Below are 23,444 nucleotides of genomic sequence, written 5' to 3' on the forward strand. Positions count from 1 at the left end.
TCGATTTTCCTTTTCTTTCTCATTTTCTTTTCCTGGTTCTTACTCGCCACTCCCAGGCCCCAGCCTCCCCCCGACCCCCACCCCCAGCCAGTTCAGAGGGCAAGGCCACAGACATGAAGAAGACCTGGCCTTCTCCTCGCAGCGCCCCCAGCCCAGCGCCCCATCTCTGGGGAGAGTGTCACTTCGAGCCAGAGCGGGGCCAAGTCTGTGGGGCTCACAGCCTGCACGGAGGACATTTCCTCCTTCCTCCCCAGGGGTACCCGTCCACACCCAGCTCCTGACACACAGGGCCCCCTTTAGAAGTTTCAGCAGCCCTATTTAGCCAGGGTCCCCTGGGCCTTCCTCCCTGGGCTGGTTCTCCCAGGAGAAGAACAGGCTTTCAGGCTGGGGGAGGGAGTCAGACTTCCCAGCCCCCAGTTATCACCACAAAGCAAAGTCCAGGGAAGGGGGGGGGGGTGTTAGAGAGCCAGGTCCTTGCTAGTAAATCAAAGTTGGTTTCCCAGATGGAGCTGCAGCCGCTTTGATTTCTCAAGCCGCCCCCTCCCCCTCTGCCTCCCCTCACCCCCTCACCCCCAGCTCCACGGTTTCAATTCCTCCCTGAAAAGCAGTGGGGCCTCCTTTCAAACCAGCCCAGCTCCTCCAACTCCCAACTACAGCTTAAGTTACAGGAAAGAGAAGGGGGAGGGGGTGAGGTGGCCCAGCCTGGAGGAAAATGAGAGAAATTCTGGGAGAAGTGAAGGGGGCAAGGGAGAGTGAAAAGAAAGGAAGAATGAGAGGGAAAAGATAGAGGAAGTTAGGAGATGGGGTGCAGCCAGTAACAGAAACGTGTGCCCTACGGGAACAGGAGGGAACCCCACCTGGGAAGCAAACCTATCTTGGTCATCCTTCCCCACGTGAGCATCCCCCACCCCCATCACCCCTGATGACTGACTCCTCCACATCCACAAGTCTATGATTCAGGCACTCCCATTCCTCTCCTTTTGGCATTAGGTTCTAGAAGGTTCCAGGAGACAAAATATCTGACTCATTCATTCCCAGAGACACTTATTTCCTGGACCGAGAAGGCAGAGTCTCCCCCAAGAACCGCACTAACCAAGCTCAGCACTGATTTTTCAGCTTCATCTTCCCCAGTCTGCTCTGAGCAGCCGCCGGCACCTTCCTCTTGCTTGGCCTAGGCCTGGGCGAATTAAAGTCCTTAATTAATAGATCATCTGTTGTATCTGTTTAATCCTTTATGGCCCATTTTGCCATCCAGAGACCTTGGGGAAGGGTGCTAGAGAGATAAAGGGCCTAACAGCTATACTCTGCCACGTCGCCCTCCTCCTCTGTCCCCAGAGCCCGGAGCAGCCTTGGAAATTGGCAGGGGGTGGGGTGAAGTACCCCAAAAGGGGACCTCCAAGTGGGCAGGGAATGGGGGCTCTGGGAGTCCTAGGCCTGATTTTTTTCTGAGGCCCATTTCTAAGGGCTGGTTCCCTGAGAGCTCAATGGAGAACAAAGTTCTGGAAGAGGAAATTCGGCGTCTCACCTGAAGGTGGATTCCAGGTCTTGGTGGCCAGACTCTGGGAGAAAGGAAGAAAAGGAAGATTCTTGCACAGCAGAGACAAATACTTTGTGGGTTGGGGGAGGGGTGGCCAAGTAGACTCTGATAGCTCAAACCTGTTTTCCCCATCGGGAGTATTTTTGCTTAGAGAATAAAACCGTTGAGGATTCAAAGTATCTAAAATTGTGTTCTCTTCCTCAGCCCTTCCCTCCTAAACAGGATTGAGGAAACAAGGAAAAGATGCTTAACCTTACCAGGGCCGGTGAGCTAAGGTTTCCTTAGCTGAGAGAAGATCCCTGTGCTCTGAGCAGGCCTGCAGTGTGTTGGATATTGCCGACTGGCTGTCTTTCACTTATCTGTAACACACAAGCCTTTCGAGCGAGGGCAGTTTCCATGATCCGAACATACTATTCCCACAGCTCCCCATATCTGGCCCAAAGGTAAAATCAAGAAATGTTTTTATGATCCCTTTATACAGACGAGGGAGCTGAAGCTAAGGAAGGAAAGGTGACCTACCCAAGGTCACTCAGCAGATGTGGGCTGGAGCCCAGACATTCTGAGCCCCAGACCAGGTTTCTTTCCTTTCCACTGGCTATGTGCTCTATTCTCCCATCAGGCTGAGATTTCTGCTCTAGCAGACCATCCCGCGAAACGGGGTGCACGGTGTCATTGCAGCGGGGGCACTCAACAATCATTCCAGATATCAGATTTGTAGGTGGAGAGACGATTGAGGCACAGCAGTGCCATTTGGAGAAGTGGCACTGGCAGTGTGCACTGGGGACACTTAGGCTCCCGGCCTACAGGAGGAGCCCAAGACCAACCAGAATGTTCCTCAGGGCTGAACAGCAGTCCCTCTCAGCAGCAGGTGGCAGACTGTTGCCCCCTAGACTCGAAGTTTCCTGAAGCTGGAGCATAGGTCTCTACAGATGTCGGCTGCTTTACATATAGTAGGTGCTCAATAATTTGTTGAATTAAAAACAATCGCTATTATTTTTCAAGCTTGTAGCCTAGCATCAGGTCAAGTTAGTGCCATGCTCTACCTCATTTCATTGTCACAACTGAAACAAGGTAAACAAAAATTCTGACTTGAGGCTCTCAGGCTCAGAAGAAACAAATCTGTGACATTCACATGTTGGCTGGAATCTCTCTTCTGGCCCCACCACTCCTTCTCAGTCTCCCTCCTCCTCAGCCCATGGTCCTCAACGTTGGCATCTCCGAAATTTCGGTCTTCCCATCCAATCTGCTTCCCCTAGGTGATCTCAACTACTCTCACAGCCACAATCATAGGCTACAGCCACCAGATCTAAATCTAGCCCAGAGCTCCTTCCTGGGCCCTGACTTAGAATATCCACCTGCGTTCTGGACACCTTCCCTTGGACCATCAGCTTGGACTGGCTCGACTATGTTCATTGTCCACCTGGTCCCTGCATTTCCTAGCCTCCTTAATGACATCAGGGCATCCAGGTCAGAAACCTTGGTGGGCCTCCTCCCTTACTTCTCTCCAACGACACCGCTTCGGTCCAAATGATGCCCTCACCATGTCTTGCCTGGACTTTGCAATTTATTCCTAACTGGTATCCCTGACTCAGCCAAGTCATGTTGCCCAGGGCTGCCCAAACGCACTATCTAAAGCTTAAGCGTGACTGTCTCCCTTCCCCACACTTCAGAGCATCTCCATTGGCAGGAGTCCAGATTGGGTGCACAATATCTAAGGTCCCTGCTTATCTCCTTTGCCATCACTCTCCCAGATGTGATGCACACAGATGTACACAGGGCTCTAACAGGGCCAAAATATGTGCATACCTGTGCTCCTGCCATGTCCTCCACCACGCTCTTGGACATGCCATTCCCTCTGTTTGCAATGCCTATCCCTGCCTGGAGATGATGGGTTCACATTTCTACACCTAGCACCTTACGTATGGTCTGCAAGGCCCTGCAGATCTGGGCTGTCTTTACCTCATCCTATTTAATCCTCCCCCCCACAATTACACAGTCCTCCACTGCCCTCCCCAACTCAGATTCCCTCCTCCATTGTGCTATCCCAGCATAGACTTTCCCTCCATAGCAGTGAATCCTGTGGCAATTTTGCATCCATGTAAGAGACTATATGATAAATGTGAGTGCTGACCACCAGAATGGAAGCTCCACAGGAACAGGGGTTGGGCCTGGTGACCAATACAGAGTTGTTGTTTCTCATACATAGTTGTTAAGTGCATAAAAGCACACAATTCTTATACACGTTAGGGGCTGTGTGGTGTAGGAGACAGTAGCCAGCTTTAAGAGCCAAGAAGGCTTGGATCTAAATCTCAGCTCTGACACTTACTGTGGGACCTTGAGAAAGTTGTCAAATCTCACCTAAGGTCAGATTCTTCATCTTTAATTAATTAATTATTTTATTTTATTTTTTAATAATTAAAAAAAATTTAATACTTATTTTTGAGAGAGGGACAAAGCACAAGCCGGGGAGGGGCAGAGAGAGAGAGAGAGAGACAGACAGACAGACAGAATCCAAAGCAGGCTCCAGGCTCCGAGCTGTCAGCACAGACCCCAAAGCAGGGCTTGACCCCATCAACCATGAAATCATGACCTAAACTGAAGTCTGACCCTTAACCGACTGAGCCACCCAGGTGCCCCAATTATTTTTAATTGTAGATTCTTCATCCATAAAAAGAATGCAATACCTACTTTGTAGGGATACACATAATGTATGTGCAGTGCTCAGTAGGAGCTCAATAAATGGTAGCAGTTACCCTGTGTCTCCAAGGATGTTTGCTGAATAAACATTTAATTCATGTAACTTCTTGTTTTGAAAGGTTCTTTTTTTTTTTTAATTTTTTTTTTCAACGTTTATTTATTTTTGGGACAGAGAGAGACAGAGCATGAACGGGGGAGGGGCAGAGAGAGAGGGAGACACAGAATCGGAAACAGGCTCCAGGCTCCGAGCCATCAGCCCGGAGCCCGACGCGGGGCTCGAACTCACAGACCGCGAGATCGTGACCTGGCTGAAGTCGGACGCTTAACCGACTGCGCCACCCAGGCGCCCCGAAAGGTTCTTAATGATTACAAAATGTATTCTTGTCATTCTGAAATTGCTTTGGATGTGTAGTCTCATGTTTTAAAAATCTGTTGACTCATTCCCACTTTGCAGATGGGGAAACTAAGGTTCAAAAAAGTAAAATGACTATCTGAGTTAGGGATCAGGTCCAGGTCAACGCTCAAGCTAATTAAAAAGCAATCAGAACTAAGTGCTGTATCTATCAAACGACATCATATAGTGTTTAAACTGAGAGAATGTATTAATTTCTCTTAGTTACAAATCTGTAGTTGAAAGGTGGCTTTGTGTAAACGTTTGTATATAGTAAGTGCTGTACGGATAGACCCGTGGGTAGACGGGAGAGTGCTGTGGATACACCCGAAATCCGAAGATACAGGCTCTGGTCCTGTTCACACTCCAGACCTTCACGGGAAAGGCAAGAGTAATCATGAATTGTCGCGATTTCTTATTTCATGGAAAAATGCTAGCTACACGTAAAGTCTTAGTAGAATCAATCACTCTTCTTTCGATATGCCATAAACTCTTGAAGGGCAAAGGGCTGCTGCCATTTCCTCCTGTGTTGCCTACAACACCTCCCACAGTGGTTTGAAATTAGAAGATTCGATAAAAGTGTGTTGAAGGGATGACTGGTTTTCTGGGTAAATGAAAGAATGTCTATTATTTCTTTTTTTCCACCTCCAGCTCCCCCTTTGTGGGGGTGGCTGGCGAAGGGATAACTGTCACTCAAAACTGGCCCTAGGGCAGGAAAACAAGTTTGTCGTGGAAGGAAATTGAAGATGCCGCGTTTCTATTGGAGATTTACTCTCAATTTCCTATCAGACGGTGAGCTTCCTGAGTGGAGAGTAGGAACCTGTCTTAACTCATTTTTGTTTTCACTGCTCTGCTCACAGGCTTGGTCCCAGCTCTGGAGATGTGCTGGGATGCACACTAGGAGGGGAGATCCGAAGGAGCAGCGCCTCAGGCGTGGTTCCAGCCTCCGAGAGTACAACTGTCCCATCCCCAGCCAGCTCTGCGACCAAGTGGTCTTGGGGTGGGGGGTGGGGGGGGGACTGGAAATGGAATGGAGAGTGAAGGTGCATGCCTCTGATTCTGAAGGAAAATATTCTTCCTAAAGTAGCGAAAAGGCAACTTCTCCAGGGTCCGATAAGGAACACTTTTACGTTGTAAATAACTTGAAAATCTGTTTATCATTCAATCCAGAAAAAAAAAAAAAAAAAAAAAAAGAATCCTGTCAGACCTGGATGTGTTGTATGTATCTACTTAGAATTTTTTTTCTTCTGCCCACCTATTCCTTTCTTCTTTCCGTCTCTCAAATTTCTTTTGTTGTTGTTTTTAAAGCAATCCTTTTCTAGAACGGAGCAGGAAACAGCTCGCCAGGCTGGGAGGATTTGGTTTGTACTGAGAAGCAAAAGGGTTTCCAAAACTTAATTTTCTTTCTTCTTTTTAAATGCCACCCCCCCCCCCCGCCCCGCCTTTCCCTCCGGAGAGACAACAGAAATAATTGATCCATCATCCAGCATCAGGCCCTGGAGATTTACATGCAAATCCCCCCATCCTCCCCCAAAACCTCTTCCCAAATTTAACATCCTAGAAGGAGAAAAAAAAAGACCTTGCTAAACTAGTAGGAACCCTTCTAGCCTACTACACATCCCCAACCAGGTGAGAGATGGGGGGAGGGGTGGGTAATCCGCCACAACGCCACCCCCCCTCCGCCCCCAGCCTCTCTCTCGCCACACACGCCACCTCTTTCTAGTGTGGAATCACTTAAGGTTTGGGTAAAGCTCCCTCTCTCCCAGGAGACTGTATCTGGAAGCTTTTAGGGGGAGGAGGTAGAGGTAGGGAGAAAGGAGGACAATTCCCCCAAACGGTCTAAGAGAGTCATCTCCTCACTCAAAACTGCCCGTCACCCCCCACCCCCCACCATTAAGTTTCGATTAAGACCTCCTCGTTATGGCAACTAAACTTTACTTTGCATAATTAAGATTTGCCTCGGAAGAAGGAGGAGGGAGAAGCCGGAGCTCTGGGCCATTCTCCTTCACCTCGCCCCCTTCAACCCCCGCCCCAATCCTCCAGCTCTGGGCCTCTAAGTTCCTGAGTTTTCTCACTTTGAGGTGCCACCGAACACAAAGAACCATAATGGGCTCCTTTGTGCTCGCTACGGGGCAATTACGCCCTGGAGTCCAGGCCCCTTTAAGAGCCTCTTAAAGAGACAGGCTCTCATTTTTCAGAGGGTTATTGAAGGGTGTGTTTAAGGGGGGGAGGGGCAAGGCAAACTCCTTGGGGTCTACGTAAGGCGTGAAGTGAAACTTTTGTCTGGATTCCTTGAGACGGGGTTGAGAGAAAAGTCTTTGTGAACTGCTAGTTTCTTAAGTTTTTCTTTCTCTTTTTAAACACTTTAAGCTTGAGATTTTTCAGTTGATTTGAAAAATTGGACTGGAATAGGTGGGGTTGTAGGAACAGGGGCGGAGGTAAGGATTTAAAGTGGCCCTACGCCGGAGACCGCCTTGGCCCCCCAGAAGAAGAATGATCCAGGGCTGAGTGGCTTGAGTCTGCCGCAGTTCTGGAGAATGTGTGTCTCCGGATCTCGCCGCCGCGACTCCGGAGAAATCCCGTGCTGGGCAAACAGCCCTTAATATAATAATAGCTTGTCTCTTTAAAAAGCAAAAAGGGGGGGGAAAGTTTTGTTGGCATCTGGTTTCTGATCTCATTATGTTGTGGTCGACCAATCCAGCCCTCGGGGCTGGTCCTAGAGTTTAAATCTGATTGGCCGAGAGCACATTTTGGGATGGTGCTTAGCGCTCGACGGGGCGGTTTCAAGGATCCCTTTTTTGGGGGGCTGAGAGGAGGGCGGGGCCGCTGGCGGGGGCCCCCTTGAAACCGACTAATTGGGATCGGAGAGGCCGAGGTGAGGGCTGGAGGAAGGCACAAAGGAGTCGCTGGGCGGAGAAGGGAGGGGAGAGGCGAGAGGAGGAGGAAGAAGAGGAGAGAGGGCAAGCAGCGCGCGGTGTCTCCGGCGGCTCAGTCGGACCGCGGCGAGCGAGCCGGCAGGCGCGCCGCCCCCCTCCCCCGCCCGGCCTCCCCAACTCTGCAGCCGCCAGCAAACTTTGCAAAGAGGCGCGGGAGGCGGCAGCGAGGCGGCGGCGGCGGCTGGGAAGGCGCGCGGTCTCGGGCCTGGGGGCGGGGGCGGGGGGGCGCCCGGGAGCCGAGTGGGGGGCGGCGGCCAGCATGCGGCCCCGCAGCGCCCTGCCCCGCCTGCTGCTGCCGCTGCTGCTGCTGCCCGCCGCCGGGCCGGCCCAGTTCCACGGGGAGAAGGGCATCTCCATCCCAGACCACGGCTTCTGCCAGCCCATCTCCATCCCGCTGTGCACGGACATCGCCTACAACCAGACCATCATGCCCAACCTTCTGGGCCATACGAACCAGGAGGACGCGGGCCTGGAGGTGCACCAGTTCTACCCGTTGGTGAAGGTGCAGTGCTCCCCCGAACTGCGCTTCTTCTTGTGCTCCATGTACGCACCCGTGTGCACCGTGCTGGAGCAGGCCATCCCGCCGTGCCGCTCCATCTGCGAGCGCGCGCGCCAGGGCTGCGAGGCGCTCATGAACAAGTTCGGTTTCCAGTGGCCCGAGCGCCTGCGCTGCGAGCACTTTCCGCGCCACGGCGCGGAGCAGATCTGCGTGGGCCAAAACCACTCCGAAGACGGCACGCCCGCGCTGCTCACTACCGCGCCTCCGCCCGGCCTGCAGCCGGGTGCCGGGGGCACCCCGGGCGGCCCGGGCGGCGGCGGCTCGCCCCCGCGCTACGCCACGCTGGAGCACCCTTTCCACTGCCCGCGCGTCCTCAAGGTGCCATCCTATCTCAGCTACAAGTTTCTGGGCGAGCGCGACTGCGCGGCGCCCTGTGAGCCGGCGCGGCCCGACGGCTCCATGTTCTTCTCTCAGGAGGAGACGCGCTTCGCGCGCCTCTGGATCCTCACCTGGTCGGTGCTGTGCTGCGCCTCCACCTTCTTCACCGTCACTACCTACCTGGTAGACATGCAGCGCTTCCGCTACCCGGAGCGACCCATCATCTTTCTGTCCGGCTGCTACACTATGGTTTCGGTGGCCTACATCGCGGGCTTCGTGCTCCAGGAGCGCGTCGTGTGTAACGAGCGCTTTTCCGAGGACGGCTACCGCACAGTGGTGCAGGGCACCAAGAAGGAGGGCTGCACCATCCTCTTTATGATGCTGTACTTCTTCAGTATGGCCAGTTCCATCTGGTGGGTCATCCTGTCTCTCACCTGGTTCCTGGCGGCGGGCATGAAGTGGGGCCACGAGGCCATCGAGGCCAACTCCCAGTACTTCCACCTGGCCGCGTGGGCCGTGCCGGCGGTCAAGACCATCACTATCCTGGCCATGGGCCAGATTGACGGCGACCTGCTGAGCGGCGTGTGTTTCGTGGGCCTCAACAGCCTGGACCCGCTGCGGGGCTTCGTGCTGGCGCCGCTCTTCGTGTACCTGTTCATAGGCACGTCCTTTCTCCTGGCTGGTTTCGTGTCACTCTTCCGCATCCGTACCATCATGAAGCACGACGGCACCAAGACGGAGAAGCTGGAGCGGCTCATGGTGCGCATCGGCGTCTTCTCGGTGCTCTACACCGTGCCTGCTACCATCGTCATCGCCTGCTACTTCTACGAGCAGGCCTTTCGAGAGCACTGGGAGCGCTCGTGGGTGAGCCAGCACTGCAAGAGCCTGGCCATCCCGTGCCCGGCGCACTACACGCCGCGCATGTCACCCGACTTCACCGTCTACATGATCAAATACCTCATGACGCTCATCGTGGGCATCACGTCGGGCTTCTGGATCTGGTCCGGCAAGACGCTGCACTCGTGGAGGAAGTTCTACACCCGTCTCACCAACAGCCGGCACGGCGAGACCACCGTGTGAGGGGGTGTCCCTACGCCGCTGCGCGTCCCCAGGCCACCCGCGCCGCGCTTGCTTCTGCCCGGGGGGGCCTCCTACAGACTCCTTATTTTATTTTTTTAAATAAAGAACAATCGAAACCATTTCTTTTTTAGGTTGCTTTTTAAAGAGAATTCTCTGTTCAACACCCCCATCAGGTTTGTAATTAAAACTGTAAATAGTCTGTAAATTTAATTATATATTTTCTATTTAAAAGAAAAACGGGGGGGGGCGGCGGAGAAGGAGCAGCAAGGGGCGCCAGGGCTGAGGAATGAGGGGAGGGGGAGGGGGCGTTTAAGGGGGCCCTCGCCTTTCTTCAGTGCCCTTGCAAACACCATCTCCTACTTGGGTTAGTGTTGTGGTGTTTTGGCAGGGCTGGGCCTGCTGGAAGAGGTGTTTGCCGCGAGGAGTTGGAAGTTGGTTACATTCAACTCCCAAAGCCAAATACGTGAGCCTTCTCGCTGACGCTGGGCCTGTGGAAGCTGTTGGGTATTTTTGAACAAGACTCGGATTCTTCTTGTTTTATTCCCTTTCCCTTTCTCTCCCCACGTGCCCTGTCTCCTTCACTCCATCTTTGGAGCACTCCTAAAAGAGATGAAGACGTGGGGGTGGGGGGAACCCAAACCCGCCAGTGGGACGGTGGGGATGGATAGGGCGAGATGGGGTGTGGAATGACCCTCACCCCTGTGGCCCGCTCCCCTGCAAGCCGGAAGATCTTTCTCCTCTTTGACTTCTTTTCAGCTGGCTGCCCCCAGGCGCTTGGAGTGGGCAGAAAGTGCTTTGTAGTGCTTTGTGAAAAGTGTTTTGAAACAAAACCACTCCCGACCCCTCACCCCCACCGCACCCCACCCCACCCCGCTGCTACCTTAAGTATCAATCCTGACTGCCTCCATTTTCAGGGGGAGCATTAGTTCGCAAAAGTCAACCGTTTGGAGATGCCCTTGCGTCTCTCCCCCGTCTCCCCTGTAGTGGGCTCCTTCCGCGGCACCCCCCCCAACTCCCCCAAACCGAATATCTTCTCTCGCACTGAGATTAGAAGTTTGCGGGTTGGTTTGTGTGTTCTGTGTGGGGTTTGGTTTTTTGTTTTTTGTTTTTTTTTTGTTTTGCCTCAATTTTCCTCCCCAAAAGCAATAAAAATGGGTTGGGTTGGAGGGAGGGGACTGATGGACTGGTGGGATTTTTAGTTTTCCTTTAACAAAAGACGTTTCTTTTCAAACTTGTCCAGAAAGGCCGGGTAGGGAAAGGTGGGTATCTTTGCTTTGGAAGGAGCCTCTGGGCAGGCTCTTTGTGCTGTGGGGGTGGGGTTGAGTGTTTACATGACATTCTATATCACAAGATTGATAGAATGTTTATAACAGATGTTTCTTATCTTCCCCCTAAACCCTCCAAAATAAAAGGCAACACTTAAAGTATTTTTGACGCTGGTAAGAGAATTGCCGTATCCAATACACATCATTTCCCTCAACTATTTGGAATATTTTAGAATTTTAATTCCAAAGGATTGAAGACCAAAGGGTAGGGTGGAACAACTATGCCACATAACTCAGTTTTTCACCATCGCCTGTTTCTTGATAATAGTGCAAATTAAAAGCTAATAATCATAATAAAGCACATTTAATTATCTTCTAGAGATCTAGCCCTTTAATTGTATTTAACAGGGTTGTAACATTTTATTAGTTTAACCAAACCACACCCCCTCTTTCCCTCTCCCCTTGGCCTACTTGGTTGGGGGTGGGGTGGAGAAGAGGTTCCCTGCCCCCAGACCTTGTTTTTTTAGCTAAATGATGATGGGGAAAATGGTGCCTTACCACCCTTTGTTGGCAGTCTTTGGGACAAGGGAGAAAGGCAGTCTTTGGGACAAGGGAGAAAGTAAGTTAGAACCTCTACTTCGATGTGTTTGTGTGTGTTAGTTTATGTTGGGGGAGGGGATCTGGAAATGTTTGGTGGTAATTGAAGTCGTATGTTGGGCTTTGTTTGGAATTGTATGAAGCCTGGGGATTTCAGCAGAGCCCCCTTCCCAAAATATATAACCTTCCCCCAAATGGTTTGTGGGGGTGGTCAACCTTATATGTTAAAACTAACTCTTTCTCAAATGATGATGTGTGTGAAGGCCCAACATGAGATTCTCTCAACTATCAAAGAAGCAGGCAGGGGAGTCACTCCCGGAGCTCCGTTTGCTGCAAAATTCTAAAGGAACCCCGCAAGGGCTGCAGGAAAGAGTTAAATTACAAATTGTGAGTGCCTCTCCTGGAAAGAATGGTGAAAGGGAGGGGGGTTGCAGTGGCTGAGATGGAACCCAGTGGAAAGAGGAGAACTGGTCTCTTGAAGATTTGGGTAAGAGCCCATCCTGCATCCCCCCCCCCCCCCCAAGGCCCAGGAGCCCAGCTCTTAGTGCTTTGGGTACATTTGTCAGTGGACCCTCACGCTGATAGCAGGAACACTTGGTGGCCTAACAGCAATGATCTCTTTTCCTTCCCTGAGTGGGGGTGAGAGAGAGGGAATTTTGGTAAAGACTGTTCTTAACCCCCTTCCCTGAAAGTCTCCTGCCAATGCAGAAGAGGGCCCAAGAAAGTGGAAAAAATAGGTTTTATGGTGGGGGGGGGGGACAGGGTAGATGATAATGGCCTCCTTTGGACAGGACAGTTCTAGATGCCCTCCCCTTCCCCAAAGGCCGGGGAGGGGGCAAGGGCTAATTACCTTATGGAAAGTAGTGGGGAATGTCCCACCTGGCTGCTCTCCTTGCTTTAATGAATCAGCTCTCAGAGGAAGGGAAGTGTTACCCCAAAGTTCAGGGAATTTAGGAGAGACCGTGCCTGGAGCAGAGACCCAAAGGCAGATTACCTGAGCTCACTGCCATATCTGGAGAGGGGTCTCCACTGCCTTGATTGGAAAACACAGTTAAACACATGGGCTCAGAGGTCTGCTTTTGCAGAGTTCTGGGCCACCCTATGAGTAGTTGTAAGTGGGTTGAGGCCTCCCTCTGGAAGAGAGAGGCTTTGTCTGGTGGAGGGTCAAGGGCCCAAAGGAAGACCTTTCACCTGAGGCCAGTCACATCACAGACGCAGCTGCTTTCTACCTGCTCTCCCACCCTTACTCCATCCCACAAAGGAGCAACAGGCTCTCTAGGTTCAGGGCATTTCTCCTCCAGACTCCTCGATCGTGGATCAGACTTTGGCTTTTCCACACCTGCTCCCAGCCTCCCCTCCTAAAGATGGTTCTATTAGTTACAAACTCATTGTCCTTTAAGAACTAGCCGCAGAAGAGGACAGTAAAGTTTTCCAAGACAAAATTCTTCTGAACATCCCCAGAGAATGAAGATCACTAGGATCTGGGGCTGATGACTTCTGTATTATAGGGTGTTGGGGCCCTAGATCTGGGCTGGATTCCAGAAGTGGGGAGATGCCGTCCCAGGGTGCCATGGGGCCCATGTCTGGAGAAGCTGAGCCCAGAGTCTGCTATATCCGAGGCATCGTGCCTTTGATCATCTACCTGCTCACTGTAGATGGTCCCTTCTTTCTCTGGACTCCCCTTCCTTTCCTCAAAATGAATTTTAAACTGGGGCCACTGACCCATCTGAGAACCTTAAAAATCTTTGGAGCTTTTCCTGGGAGAAAATGGGCAGACTCTGGTGAACAAACAATTTTGCATGTAACTTTAGGTGGCTGGTGAACTCTCTGTGCCCCCCTCCATCGCCCCATCCCCAAGCTAGTTTTCCAATTCCTGGTTTAGACATTTTCTAGTCCTGATGACTGGGTATCTCCACTTCTCCAGTGGGCATCCTTCACCTTCTTGGGGGAACTCTGGTATTCCCTCAAGTGTCTAATCACTTATGTTATGGAAAGGCGGCGGGGGGGGGGGGGGGGGGCGGAGTTCAGGAGGGAAAACCATCAGGTCTACAAAACCAGAAACACCCCCAAACCAGATTATTCCCTCATTCCTGCCTCTCTGGAAGGTAACAAATTACCAAGTGCAGCAGAGTGGAATGAGCGTGTAAATACCTTTGTTGTAGAGGGAGAAAAGCAGGCAAAAAAGAGACACACAGGCAGATCATGATAGAGAGTACAGGCTCTGGCATGAGACATTGCCAGCTATGAGCCCTGTGGAAGTCTCCTAACCTCTGAGCCCCTGTCCTCATCTGTAAAAAGGTGGCTGTACCTGTCTGGCAACTTGCCATGAAGATTATATCAGATGGTATACACAAAGCCAGCACATAAAAGTTCAATAAGTTGTAGCATCTCCCTGATACTTAGGCTAATTCCTAAAAGAATCGTTAGATCAAAGGATGTGCATTTCTTCAGGGCTTTTTACTCTATTGTTGCTGATAATTTTAACAAAACAGAATGATTTCCTGTGCTCCCAGGTTTTGCACCTGACTCTGGGTTCGAGCTCACAGTCTAGAGGCTCCTGGGGGTGGTGGGCAGTGTTTTTCTCCCGGCCTCTCCTCTGATTAGGACAGAAATGTCTTACCCGCCTGAGTGAGCAGGGCACACACGCAGGCGGGCTCTCTCTCCAGCCAGCTTTGAAGCCGGCTAATTAGGGCTAGGGCTGTCACAGCTGGCTTCCCCTGCGCCTCCCCCCCCCCCCCCAGCTCTGCCCCATCCCCAGCCTCACTGCCTGAGAGCCCCTCCCCAGCTGCCTTGCCTTCCACTGCAGGCTTGCAGCCTTTCCAAACCATCTGGGCAGGGCCCGGATTTGATGCCTGGAGAAAGGACAAGATGGGACTTGGGACATGGAACAAGCCCAGAAACTATTGATTGAGTTCAGAGAGGACTGCCTGTGGCCCAGGACCCTCCTTATTCCTAATGAAGCCTGGGGAGGGGCCGGCCTGGGCTGAGGGCTGAGCCCTGGGCCCTTTGTTTGAGAGCCAAGCTTTCTGAAGGCTCCAGCCTCCCAACCTGGCCCTTATAATTAGCCCCAATCAGAGTGTTTATGTAGGGGCCTCGTGCGGAACTCAGAGCCCCATGATTTCATTCCAAACCTGGAGGAGGAGGGGCAGGAAAGGGATTTGTGCGGGGACATGCAAAAGGGAGGATGGGGTAGGAAGTATTGAGAAGGAGGCCTGGGGTGAGGGGAGGGCAGGAGGTCCTGGAGCTGGGAGGACAACCACCTTCCTTTTGGCCATTGCAAGGGTCAGTACCCCCTCCCAGGGTCGCTGGCGCCCTGGCATTGCGACCCTCGGCCCGGCCTGCACGCCTTCTGGGCAGGCTCTGTGGGTGGGTGGGCTTGTGCCAATCGGAAATGGCTTGGATATAATTAACCCAGCTAATCACCAGCCTCAGCCCGCTGGGAGGGGAGGGTACAGCCCAGAGCCCTGGCCCCCCCAGGAAGCGCCAGTCTCCCGTTCTTCCTCTGACTGGGGCCTACGGTGTGCCAGGCTCTGCAGCTGCTTAGGATAGTGGAGTCAGAGGGTGGGCAAGGAAGGGATGTAAGAAGGGAGGGTGCTTAATTCTCATCTCTCTGGCCTCACCCTCTAGGGGGAATGTGACAGGGAGTGGGCCTGAAGTGGCCATGCTGTGTGTGGGGGTGAGCACAACAGCAGGAGTTGTGGGTGTGAGGGAGGGAGTACTCCCAGCCACTGCTCCCAGGTGGCACTGGGTGTGACCCACAGTCCTATTGCATTTCCCAACTGGTCTAGGTCTCCTAGGGAACTCTCTGGGGTGGGATGTGGCTTGAAGGGAATTCTGTGTACTGGGTTTAATGTCTTTTGGTTAAAATCCTACAAGGCCTCCGAAGAGTGTCCCAACCCCTCCCTCCCTCAGCAACTCAGCTCAGAAGGCTTTCCAAGGTCTGGATCTGGCTCTTAGCTCTCCAGTCTCACTTCCCACTGTCCTCCCCTACACTCCTATGTGCCATCCTCTGGAACTCTTGTGTTTTCAGACCAACCATGCCCCGTGATTTTGCATGTACTGTTCCTGTGGCCTGAATGCCTTTCCCTTTTCCTAGCTTTACATATTAACTACTGTTGACTCAGAATGTCCCTGAGGTCAGGTGGCCCCTCTGCAGACAGCCATACCCCTGGCCAATCCTGTCCCCACACTGTGTTCTCAATGGTCACAGCACATCACAGTATTGTTTGTCATTCCTTTCTTGACTATGACCTCTTTGAAGGAGAGCCTGTGTTTAGTCTTTTCTCTCTCTCCCTGAGCCTAGCAATATGCCTGGCACATAGCGGGTGTCCAACATCAGGCTCCGGAGCCAGTCTCCTTGGGCCTGAATCTGGCTTAGCCCCTTGCTAGGTGTTGACCTCTCTGTACATTATCTGTAAATGGGAATAGTAATAATACTTACATTGCAAGACTGGTTGGAGAATTAAATAATTCAAGTACAATGTTTAAAGCAGTGCCTGGCACATAGCAAGTGCTTAATAAATGCTAGTTAAGCTTATTCGTTCATTGCGTTGGCTCAGTAGTTAGTATTTCGGGTGTTCAGTGCTTACCCCAAGTCAGGAACTTGCTAAGCTCTAGAGAGGCACAAATTCAGTCCCTGCCCACATGGAGACAACCATCTAGTTTAAGCGAATGAATGAATAGATGGTACTTTTGTGGTGCTTCTGAGTTTTTAATGTTTTGTTAAACAAGCTCTCTAAATAAGCGTTTGAGAATGTGTCCGTGTTCAAATATCAAATCATGATGTATCTATTTGGATAGTATAAAACAAGTAATGAAGTTGGACATAATCCCTTATAAACTTAACATGTGTAATGTGTTGTTTGGAGCACATGAGAAAACTTGTCTAGGACAGAGGGTCCTGGAAGCCTCTTGCTCAATCTTCACTGCTAATGAGAATGCTGAAAAAAATTTTTTTTTCTACCAGACAGAATCATTACTCTTATACAAAGATACAATAAATACATCAAAATTTCCATTTGACTCATCAATTAATGAAGTAATCAGCAAGATGTTCAGGAGAATCCAAAGAACCGAAAGATATCTAGGCCATCAAGAACATTGAAACAGGGGCGCCTGGCTGGCTCAGTCAGAAGAGTGTGTGACTCTTGATCTCGGGGACATGAGTTCAAGGCCCACGGTGGGTGTAGAGAGTACTTAAAAATAAAAGTGTTAAAAAAGACAGTGTTGGGGCACCTGGGGGGGGTGCTCAGTTGGTTAAGCATCTGGCTCAGGTCATGATCTCACATGATCTCACCGTTCCTGAGTTCGAGCCCTGCATCAGGCTCTGTGTTGATGGCGCAAAGCCTGCTTGGGGTTCTGCTCTCCTCTCTGCCCCTCCCCTGTTTGTGCCCGCTCTAAACAAACAACAAGCAAACTTAAAAAGAATGTTGGAATAAATTTGCTTAATGTAAAACTGGGCAATATTCACTGGGTAATATCAGTTACATCTTCACCAGACACGGTTTACATTTTATGGACAAAAATAGTGTCCATGATTACAGTTGCCGGAGTTGTAAAATAACTGAAAGACAATAAAACTCAAAGATAACCTGCAAGGACACGCAGTAGTCTTCGCCAACCCCCCCCCCCCCAGTAATCTTTTTAACCATTTCAAAGTCTTTCACGATTTTCCTTGACAAGAAGTTCTTTTTTTTTTTTTTTAACATTTATTTATTTTTGAGACAGAGAGCATGAACAGGGGAGGGTCAGAGAAAGAGGGAGACACAGAATCTGAAACAGGCTCCAGGCTCTGAGCCGTCAGCACAGAGCCCGACGCGGGGCTCGAACCCACGGACCTCGAGATCATGACCTGAGCCGAAGTCGGCCACTTAACCGACTGAGCCACCCAGGCACCCCTCCTTGACAAGAAGTTCTGAACTCAGATACCTCAAGATGACCTGAGCCATGCAACCCTTCTGATCAAACAGCTTTTGTGCCAGGAGGGGGCCCATTTCCATCCAGAGAGAGCTAGGAATCTCCCAGCCCTCCCAGGGTTGGCACAGCCTTTGTCCACCTAACCTTCGCCACTCTTAGCTCCCTGGCTTCTCTCCCTTGCTTTCCTCTCCCGCCTCACCACTCGCATCTCCCCCAATTATGCAGCCAATCCTTTCAGCCTCCTTGTGGTAGCCATCATTTACAGGGGACATTCTATGTGCTAGACACTGTGCTAAGCACTATACATTCATAATAGCATTTGATGTTGAAAAGAACTACGAAATGAGTGCTGTCTTTACCTCAAATTACAGCATATTAAAGCAACTGAATTTCGTGGAAACAGCTGTTCAGAGGGCATCTAGCCAGCCCAAGAAGAGCACAGGCAGTCAGACTTTTAACCACAATACCAGAAATAGCAAATGGGGTCATTTCTCATGCCAGCTGTAATGCGTTGGTAGTGGCTACCCAGGAGCACTGTGTTAAGATGGATTCTGAGGCTTCCTCTTGGTTTAATGGGAGATAGTGCTGGAATCCACTAGTGATGTCTGTCATGGTCAGAGACTCAAAGAATGTAAAGGTTGGCACCTATACCAGATAAAGGTCAGGCTGACTTTATACTATATCATCTCCTGCATCATCTCCTGAACATTTTTGTAACATTGCTGATGGTGGCCTCTCCTTCTAAGGCCCGAGCCCTGAGCCCTCAATGTCTGGATCTTAATGCCAGTTTTCTAGGTCTTTGTTACTCAAAGTGTGATTCCATCTGCTTTCTACCCACCCCCCTGCCCCCTAGCAGTGCCAACACCTGGGAGCTTGTTAGAAAAGCAGAGTCTTGGATCTGACCTCATACTTACCGAATCAGAAGCTGCATTTTAACAAGATTCCCTGGGGATTTGTTTGCACATTCAAGTGTAAGGAGCACTGGTCCAGGGGACCTCTTTTCTCAGCTGCACCTGCCCCCACCTCAGCAGCCAGAATCATCTTCCAGGAAGGTGCTGGCTCAGGTCCAGGTCTGAGTATTCCCTACAGACCCTAACACTTAACCCAGCAGAACCAGGTGTGTTTACGGACTATTTCAACTGAGGCTTGAAAACTTTAAGACATCCTCTTCCACACTGGAAAAACCTTGCAGGATTCTCTGGCTTTTCCCAGTAGGAATGTGAGTGCCTCTGGGTCTGCTGGCCACACCTCTACAGCTCAGCGCCATGTCCTTTCCTGTTTTCTGAGACTTTGCAGAGTCTCTCTAGGGCCTCAAGAATCCAGCCCCAACTTTCCACCCTAGCTTTTGAGACCTTCGCCCCTTCTCATAGGGGCTCAGGGAGTTGGGGTGGAATCAGGCAGCACACAGATGTGGAGGAGGAATAGTTGCTGAATCTGGGAGCAATAGCTGGGTATTCAGCCATTGGTTCAACCAGTGTTGAAAACTATTCTTTGCCAGGCATGGGGGTACAGTGAAGAATAGAGCATGGTCTCTGCTCTTGAAGAAAGTGGCCATATAAGCAGATGATCACAATACCATGTGATACAAAAGACAGACACTGTGGTTGGGGGGAAAAGACAAGGGCTTTCTGTGCAAAAGGAACCCCATGGGCAAAGCCATGGAAGAACATGGCGTAGTCAGGGAACAGTGAGAAGTAAAGCGTGCTTGGAACATAGGATGAGTGTAGAGGAGAGTGGCAGGGCTGATCTAAGTGAGGATTTGGGTTGAGCCCCAGCAAAATTTCAATCTCACGCTAGCTTGGCCCTGAAACACACATCTGAGCCACCCCTGCCTGTTCTCAACAGCAGATCTCATTTCTTTACTGACTTGAGCCAATCAGAAGCAAGAGCCATGTACACACACACACACACACACACACACACACACACACACACACTCACAGATACACACACATGGTCTCTTTCTAATCAATGACTGGACTCCATCCCTACTAATGCCCTCTTTCACACCAATAAGAGTAGGAATAATCAGTGAACTTCCTGGTAAAGAACTGTAGGGCAGGACTTGGGGTCTCCCTGACCTAAGACATGGCTACAAATGGAGGCAGCCTTGGCTACATGTATGTACCAGACCTGTGTGACTGTGTGTGTGTGTGTATATGGCTATACATGTGTGAGTGTATACATGCATATCTCTAGGGAGGAGTGTGAATTGTTGCCTTGAAGGGAGAGATAATCCGAATTCCTTGACAGAGAAAGAGGGATAGGTTGGTCCATTGACATCCCTGTAGGATTCATATGAGAAACTTCCTTGGGGGTCAGAAAGTGAGGTGACTATAATACATAACTTCAGATTATTTGACTCTCCTATTGAGAGGTGGAGTCTGTGTCTCCTCACCTTGAATATGGGCTGCTTTGACTAGTTGAGTATGGTGGAAATGATGCTACATGACATCCCAGGCTGGGTCACGAAGACCCATGTAGCTTCAGCCTGTACATGGGAACCCTCACCCTCAGGATTCCTGAGCTGCCATCTGAGAAGTCAGGCTTTCCAGAGACCACCATGCTAGAGAGGCCACATGGAGGTGCTCTGGTTAATATTTCTAGCTGAGCCCAGCCTTTCAGCCATCCCTACTGACACACTAGACAGGTGAGTGAAACCATCTTAAATCCTCTAGACCAGCCCACCTAGCAGCTGAATATCACTAAATATCCTCAACGATGCCTGTGGAACAGGAGAATCACCCAGCCAAGCCTTATCCAAATTCTTGACCCATAAAATTATGGGATATAATAAAATGGGTGTTCTTTTAAGCTACTCAGTTTTGGGGTACTTTGTTATGCAGCACTAGAGAACTGAAACAAATGGATAGTAATAATTCAGTTAATTAAGTACTTGCTATGTATCTGGCATTGTTCTAAGTATTTGACATGCATTAATTCATTTATTCCTAAGAATGGGCTGGAAACCAGAGCAGTTAAGTAATTTTTTCAAGGTAACAGCTTGTAAGTGTGATCACTTAGACCTGAACTCAGGTAGTCTGACACCAGAGCTCATGCTATTAACTTCTACCTTATACTGTAGAATAATAGAGATTAAAAGGCTCTTCAAGATCACATGACCGGGGGTGCCTTGCTGGCTCAGTCAGTGGAGCACGCAACTCTTGATGTCACTGTTGTAAGTTTGAGCCCTACACTGGGTGTAGAGATCACTTAAAAATAAAGTCTTGGGGCGCCTGGGCGGCGCAGTCGGTTAAGCGTCCGACTTCAGCCAGGTCACGATCTCGCGGTCCGGGAGTTCGAGCCCCGCGTCAGGCTCTGGGCTGATGGCTCAGAGCCTGGAGCCTGTTTCCGATTCTGTGTCTCCCTCTCTCTCTGCCCCTCCCCCGTTCATGCTCTGTCTCTCTCTGTCCCAAAAATAAATAAACGTTGAAAAAAAAATAAATAAATAAAGTCTTAAAAATAAATAAATAAAATAAAAATATTTAGGGGCACCTGGCTCAGTTGGAGGGGTATGTGACTCTTGATCTTGGGGTTGTAAGTTCAAGCCCCATGTTGGGTGTTAGAGATCACTAAAAAAAAATACAAAAGAATCTTTAAAAAAAATCATATGACTGAGCGCCTTTATTTTACAGATAAAGAAGCGGAGCAACAGGAGGGTTAAACAAATAGCCCTGGGATCCCACAGTCTCTTTGCGCCACGTCAAGTCCAGATCCTACGTTTGCTGACTCTCAGTCTAGGGGGAAAAGCAGAATGGGACATTCTTCTATCTCAACATGCCCTTCCTTCTGGACCACCATACCTGCCTTCTGTCTCAGGGTCACCATACAAAGTCCTTGATTTCAATCTCTGCCATTTACTGTACATGTGTAAAAATGACTAGCTTTCTCTCAGGACTTCTGGGTACACAAATGCCTGGGTGTGTGCATACACACATATACATCCGTTTTCATCAGAGCTAGGTAAAATTTTTGTTGACACCCTCTCAGGGGTTAGGATTTTTGCTTTCAAAGGTATTAGGCTGGCTCCAGATCCTGCACTAGGAATTTCTCTGGTCCTTCTCTTTTCCTCATGTCGTTGAAAGTGGAAAAACTGCATGACTGCATGTGGTAGGCAGCTTCTGGGTTGGCCCCCAGTGATCCCTGCTTCCTGGTGTTCACGTCTTTATGTAATCTCCTCCCTGCGTGGTAAGGGATTGAGGCCTGCCAACACCCATGTCAGTGAGCTTGGAAGCGGATTCCCTTCCCCCCACTCTGTTCTAGTCAAGTCTTTGGATGAGACCCCAACCCCAGCTGGCAGTTGACTGCAGCCTCGCGAGATTTGTTGAGCCAAAAGCACCCACCTAAGCTGTGCTCGCCGTTATGACCCACAGAAACTGCAAGATAATAAATGCCTGTTGTTTAAAAATACTTAGTTCTAGGGGCCCCTGGGTGGCTTAGTCGGTTAAGCATCTGACTTTTGATTTCAGCTCAGATCGTGATCTCACGGTTGAAGAGATCAAGCCCCGCCTGCGTCGGGCTCTGGGCTGACAGTATGGAGCCTGCTTGGGATATTCTCTCTCCTTCCCTCTCTCTGTGCCCCTCCCTCTCTCTCTCAATATAAATAAATAAACATTTTGTAAAAACCTTTATTTTTTTTAATGTTTATTTTTGAGGGAGAAAGAGAGACGGAGCATGAGCGAGGGAGGGGTAGAGAGAGAAGGAGACACAGAATCTAAAGCAGGCTCCAGGCTCTGAGCTGTCAGCACAGAGCCCGATGCAGGGCTTGAACCCACCAACCGCGAGATCATGACCTGAGCCGAAGTCAGATGCTTAATTAAGACTGAGCCACCCAGGCACCCCCAAGAATCTTTTAAAAAAATACTTAGTTTTAGAGGCGCCTGGGTGGCTCAGTCAGTTAAGCATCCCCCTCTTCATTTTGGCTCAGGTCTTGATCTCACCATTAGTGGGATTGAGCCCTGTGTCAGGCTCCATCTGACAGTGTGGAGCCAGCTTGGGATTCTCTCTCACTCTCTCTCTGCCCCTCCTCCACTTGCACATGAGCATGTGTGTGTGCTCTCTCTCTCTCTCGAAATAAACATTAAAAAAAATTTTAAAAATTGGGGTGCCTGGGTGCCTCAGTCGGTTAAGTGTCCGACTTTGGTTCAGGTCATGATCTTGCAGTCCGTGAGTTTGAGCCCCACGTCAGACTCTGTGCTGATAGCTCAGAGCCTGAAGCTTGCTTCATATTTTATGTCTCCCTCTCTCAGTGCCCCTCCCCCACTCACACTCTGTCTCTGTCTCTCAAAAATAAACATTAAAATCATTTAAAAAAATTTTTTTAAATAAAAATACTTAGTTTTGGGTAATTTTTTTTTTTTACACAGCAATAGATAACCAATGTACTGCACATTGAGGAAATTCTAGGGTACAAATGATGTAAACAGTAAGAGACAGATATAAAAGAATTCTTTCCTTGATCCATCTACTTATTCACTCATTCTTTTAATACACTTCTACCTGCTTTGCCCCTAGGAATACAAAGATGAATGATACCATTTCTGCCACGGAAGAGCTTCCAGCCTAGTGGGAGAGGCGAACTTGGTAAATGGATTCTTAAAATTTAGTGATAAATGCAAATAGAGGAAGGTCCGGAGTTTCTGAGCAACACAAAAGAGGGATAAAAATAATTCTGCCTGGCTTTATGAATAAAGCTTCATTGAGAGTACATTTAATTTGGGTTTTTGAAAAAGGGGTGGGAATTTTCCAGGAAGACAAGGGAAGGAAGAGCTTTCCAGGTAGTAGGATCTACATTTACCTGTACTGAGAGGCCAAGAAAGCCTAGTATGTTTGGGGACTCACTGGTCATCCCGTGTGGCTGGATTTTTTTTTTTTTTTTTTGAGAGAGAGAGGCAGAGAGAGGGGGACAGAAGATCCGAAGTGGGCTCTGTACTAACACCAGTGAGCCCTATGTGGGGCTCAAACTCATGAACCATGAGATCATGGCCTGAGCCAAAGTCGGACACTCAACTGACTTAGCCACCCAGACGCTCCCAATGTGGCTAGATCTTAAGAGTACTAGGTGGCAGGGGAGACTGGCAAGGTAGGTTGACTAATCAGGGTACTTGGTGCCAGCCTCAGATTTTTGGTTTTTATCCTACAGGAAATA

At 50.0% G+C, this 23,444-nt stretch overlaps 1 protein-coding gene across 1 annotated transcript; it reads left to right on the top strand.

The window, feature by feature from the left end:
• Positions 1-7,783: 7,783 nt before the first annotated feature.
• On the top strand, positions 7,784-11,161 carry FZD2 (frizzled class receptor 2). Its single transcript, XM_011289270.3, has one exon. The coding sequence runs from the start codon at positions 7,821-7,823 to the stop codon at positions 9,516-9,518; it is 1,698 nt and encodes a 565-aa protein (XP_011287572.2). The 5' UTR covers positions 7,784-7,820; the 3' UTR covers positions 9,519-11,161.
• Positions 11,162-23,444: the final 12,283 nt, after the last annotated feature.

Source organism: Felis catus, chromosome E1 (assembly GCF_018350175.1).
Source record: "Felis catus isolate Fca126 chromosome E1, F.catus_Fca126_mat1.0, whole genome shotgun sequence".
NCBI classification, from domain to species: Eukaryota; Metazoa; Chordata; class Mammalia; order Carnivora; family Felidae; genus Felis; species Felis catus.

Coding starts and splice junctions, on each gene's coding strand:
- FZD2 (XM_011289270.3), top strand. CDS start 7,821: ATGCGGCCCCGCAGCGCCCTGCCCCGCCTGCTGCTGCCGCTGCTGCTG.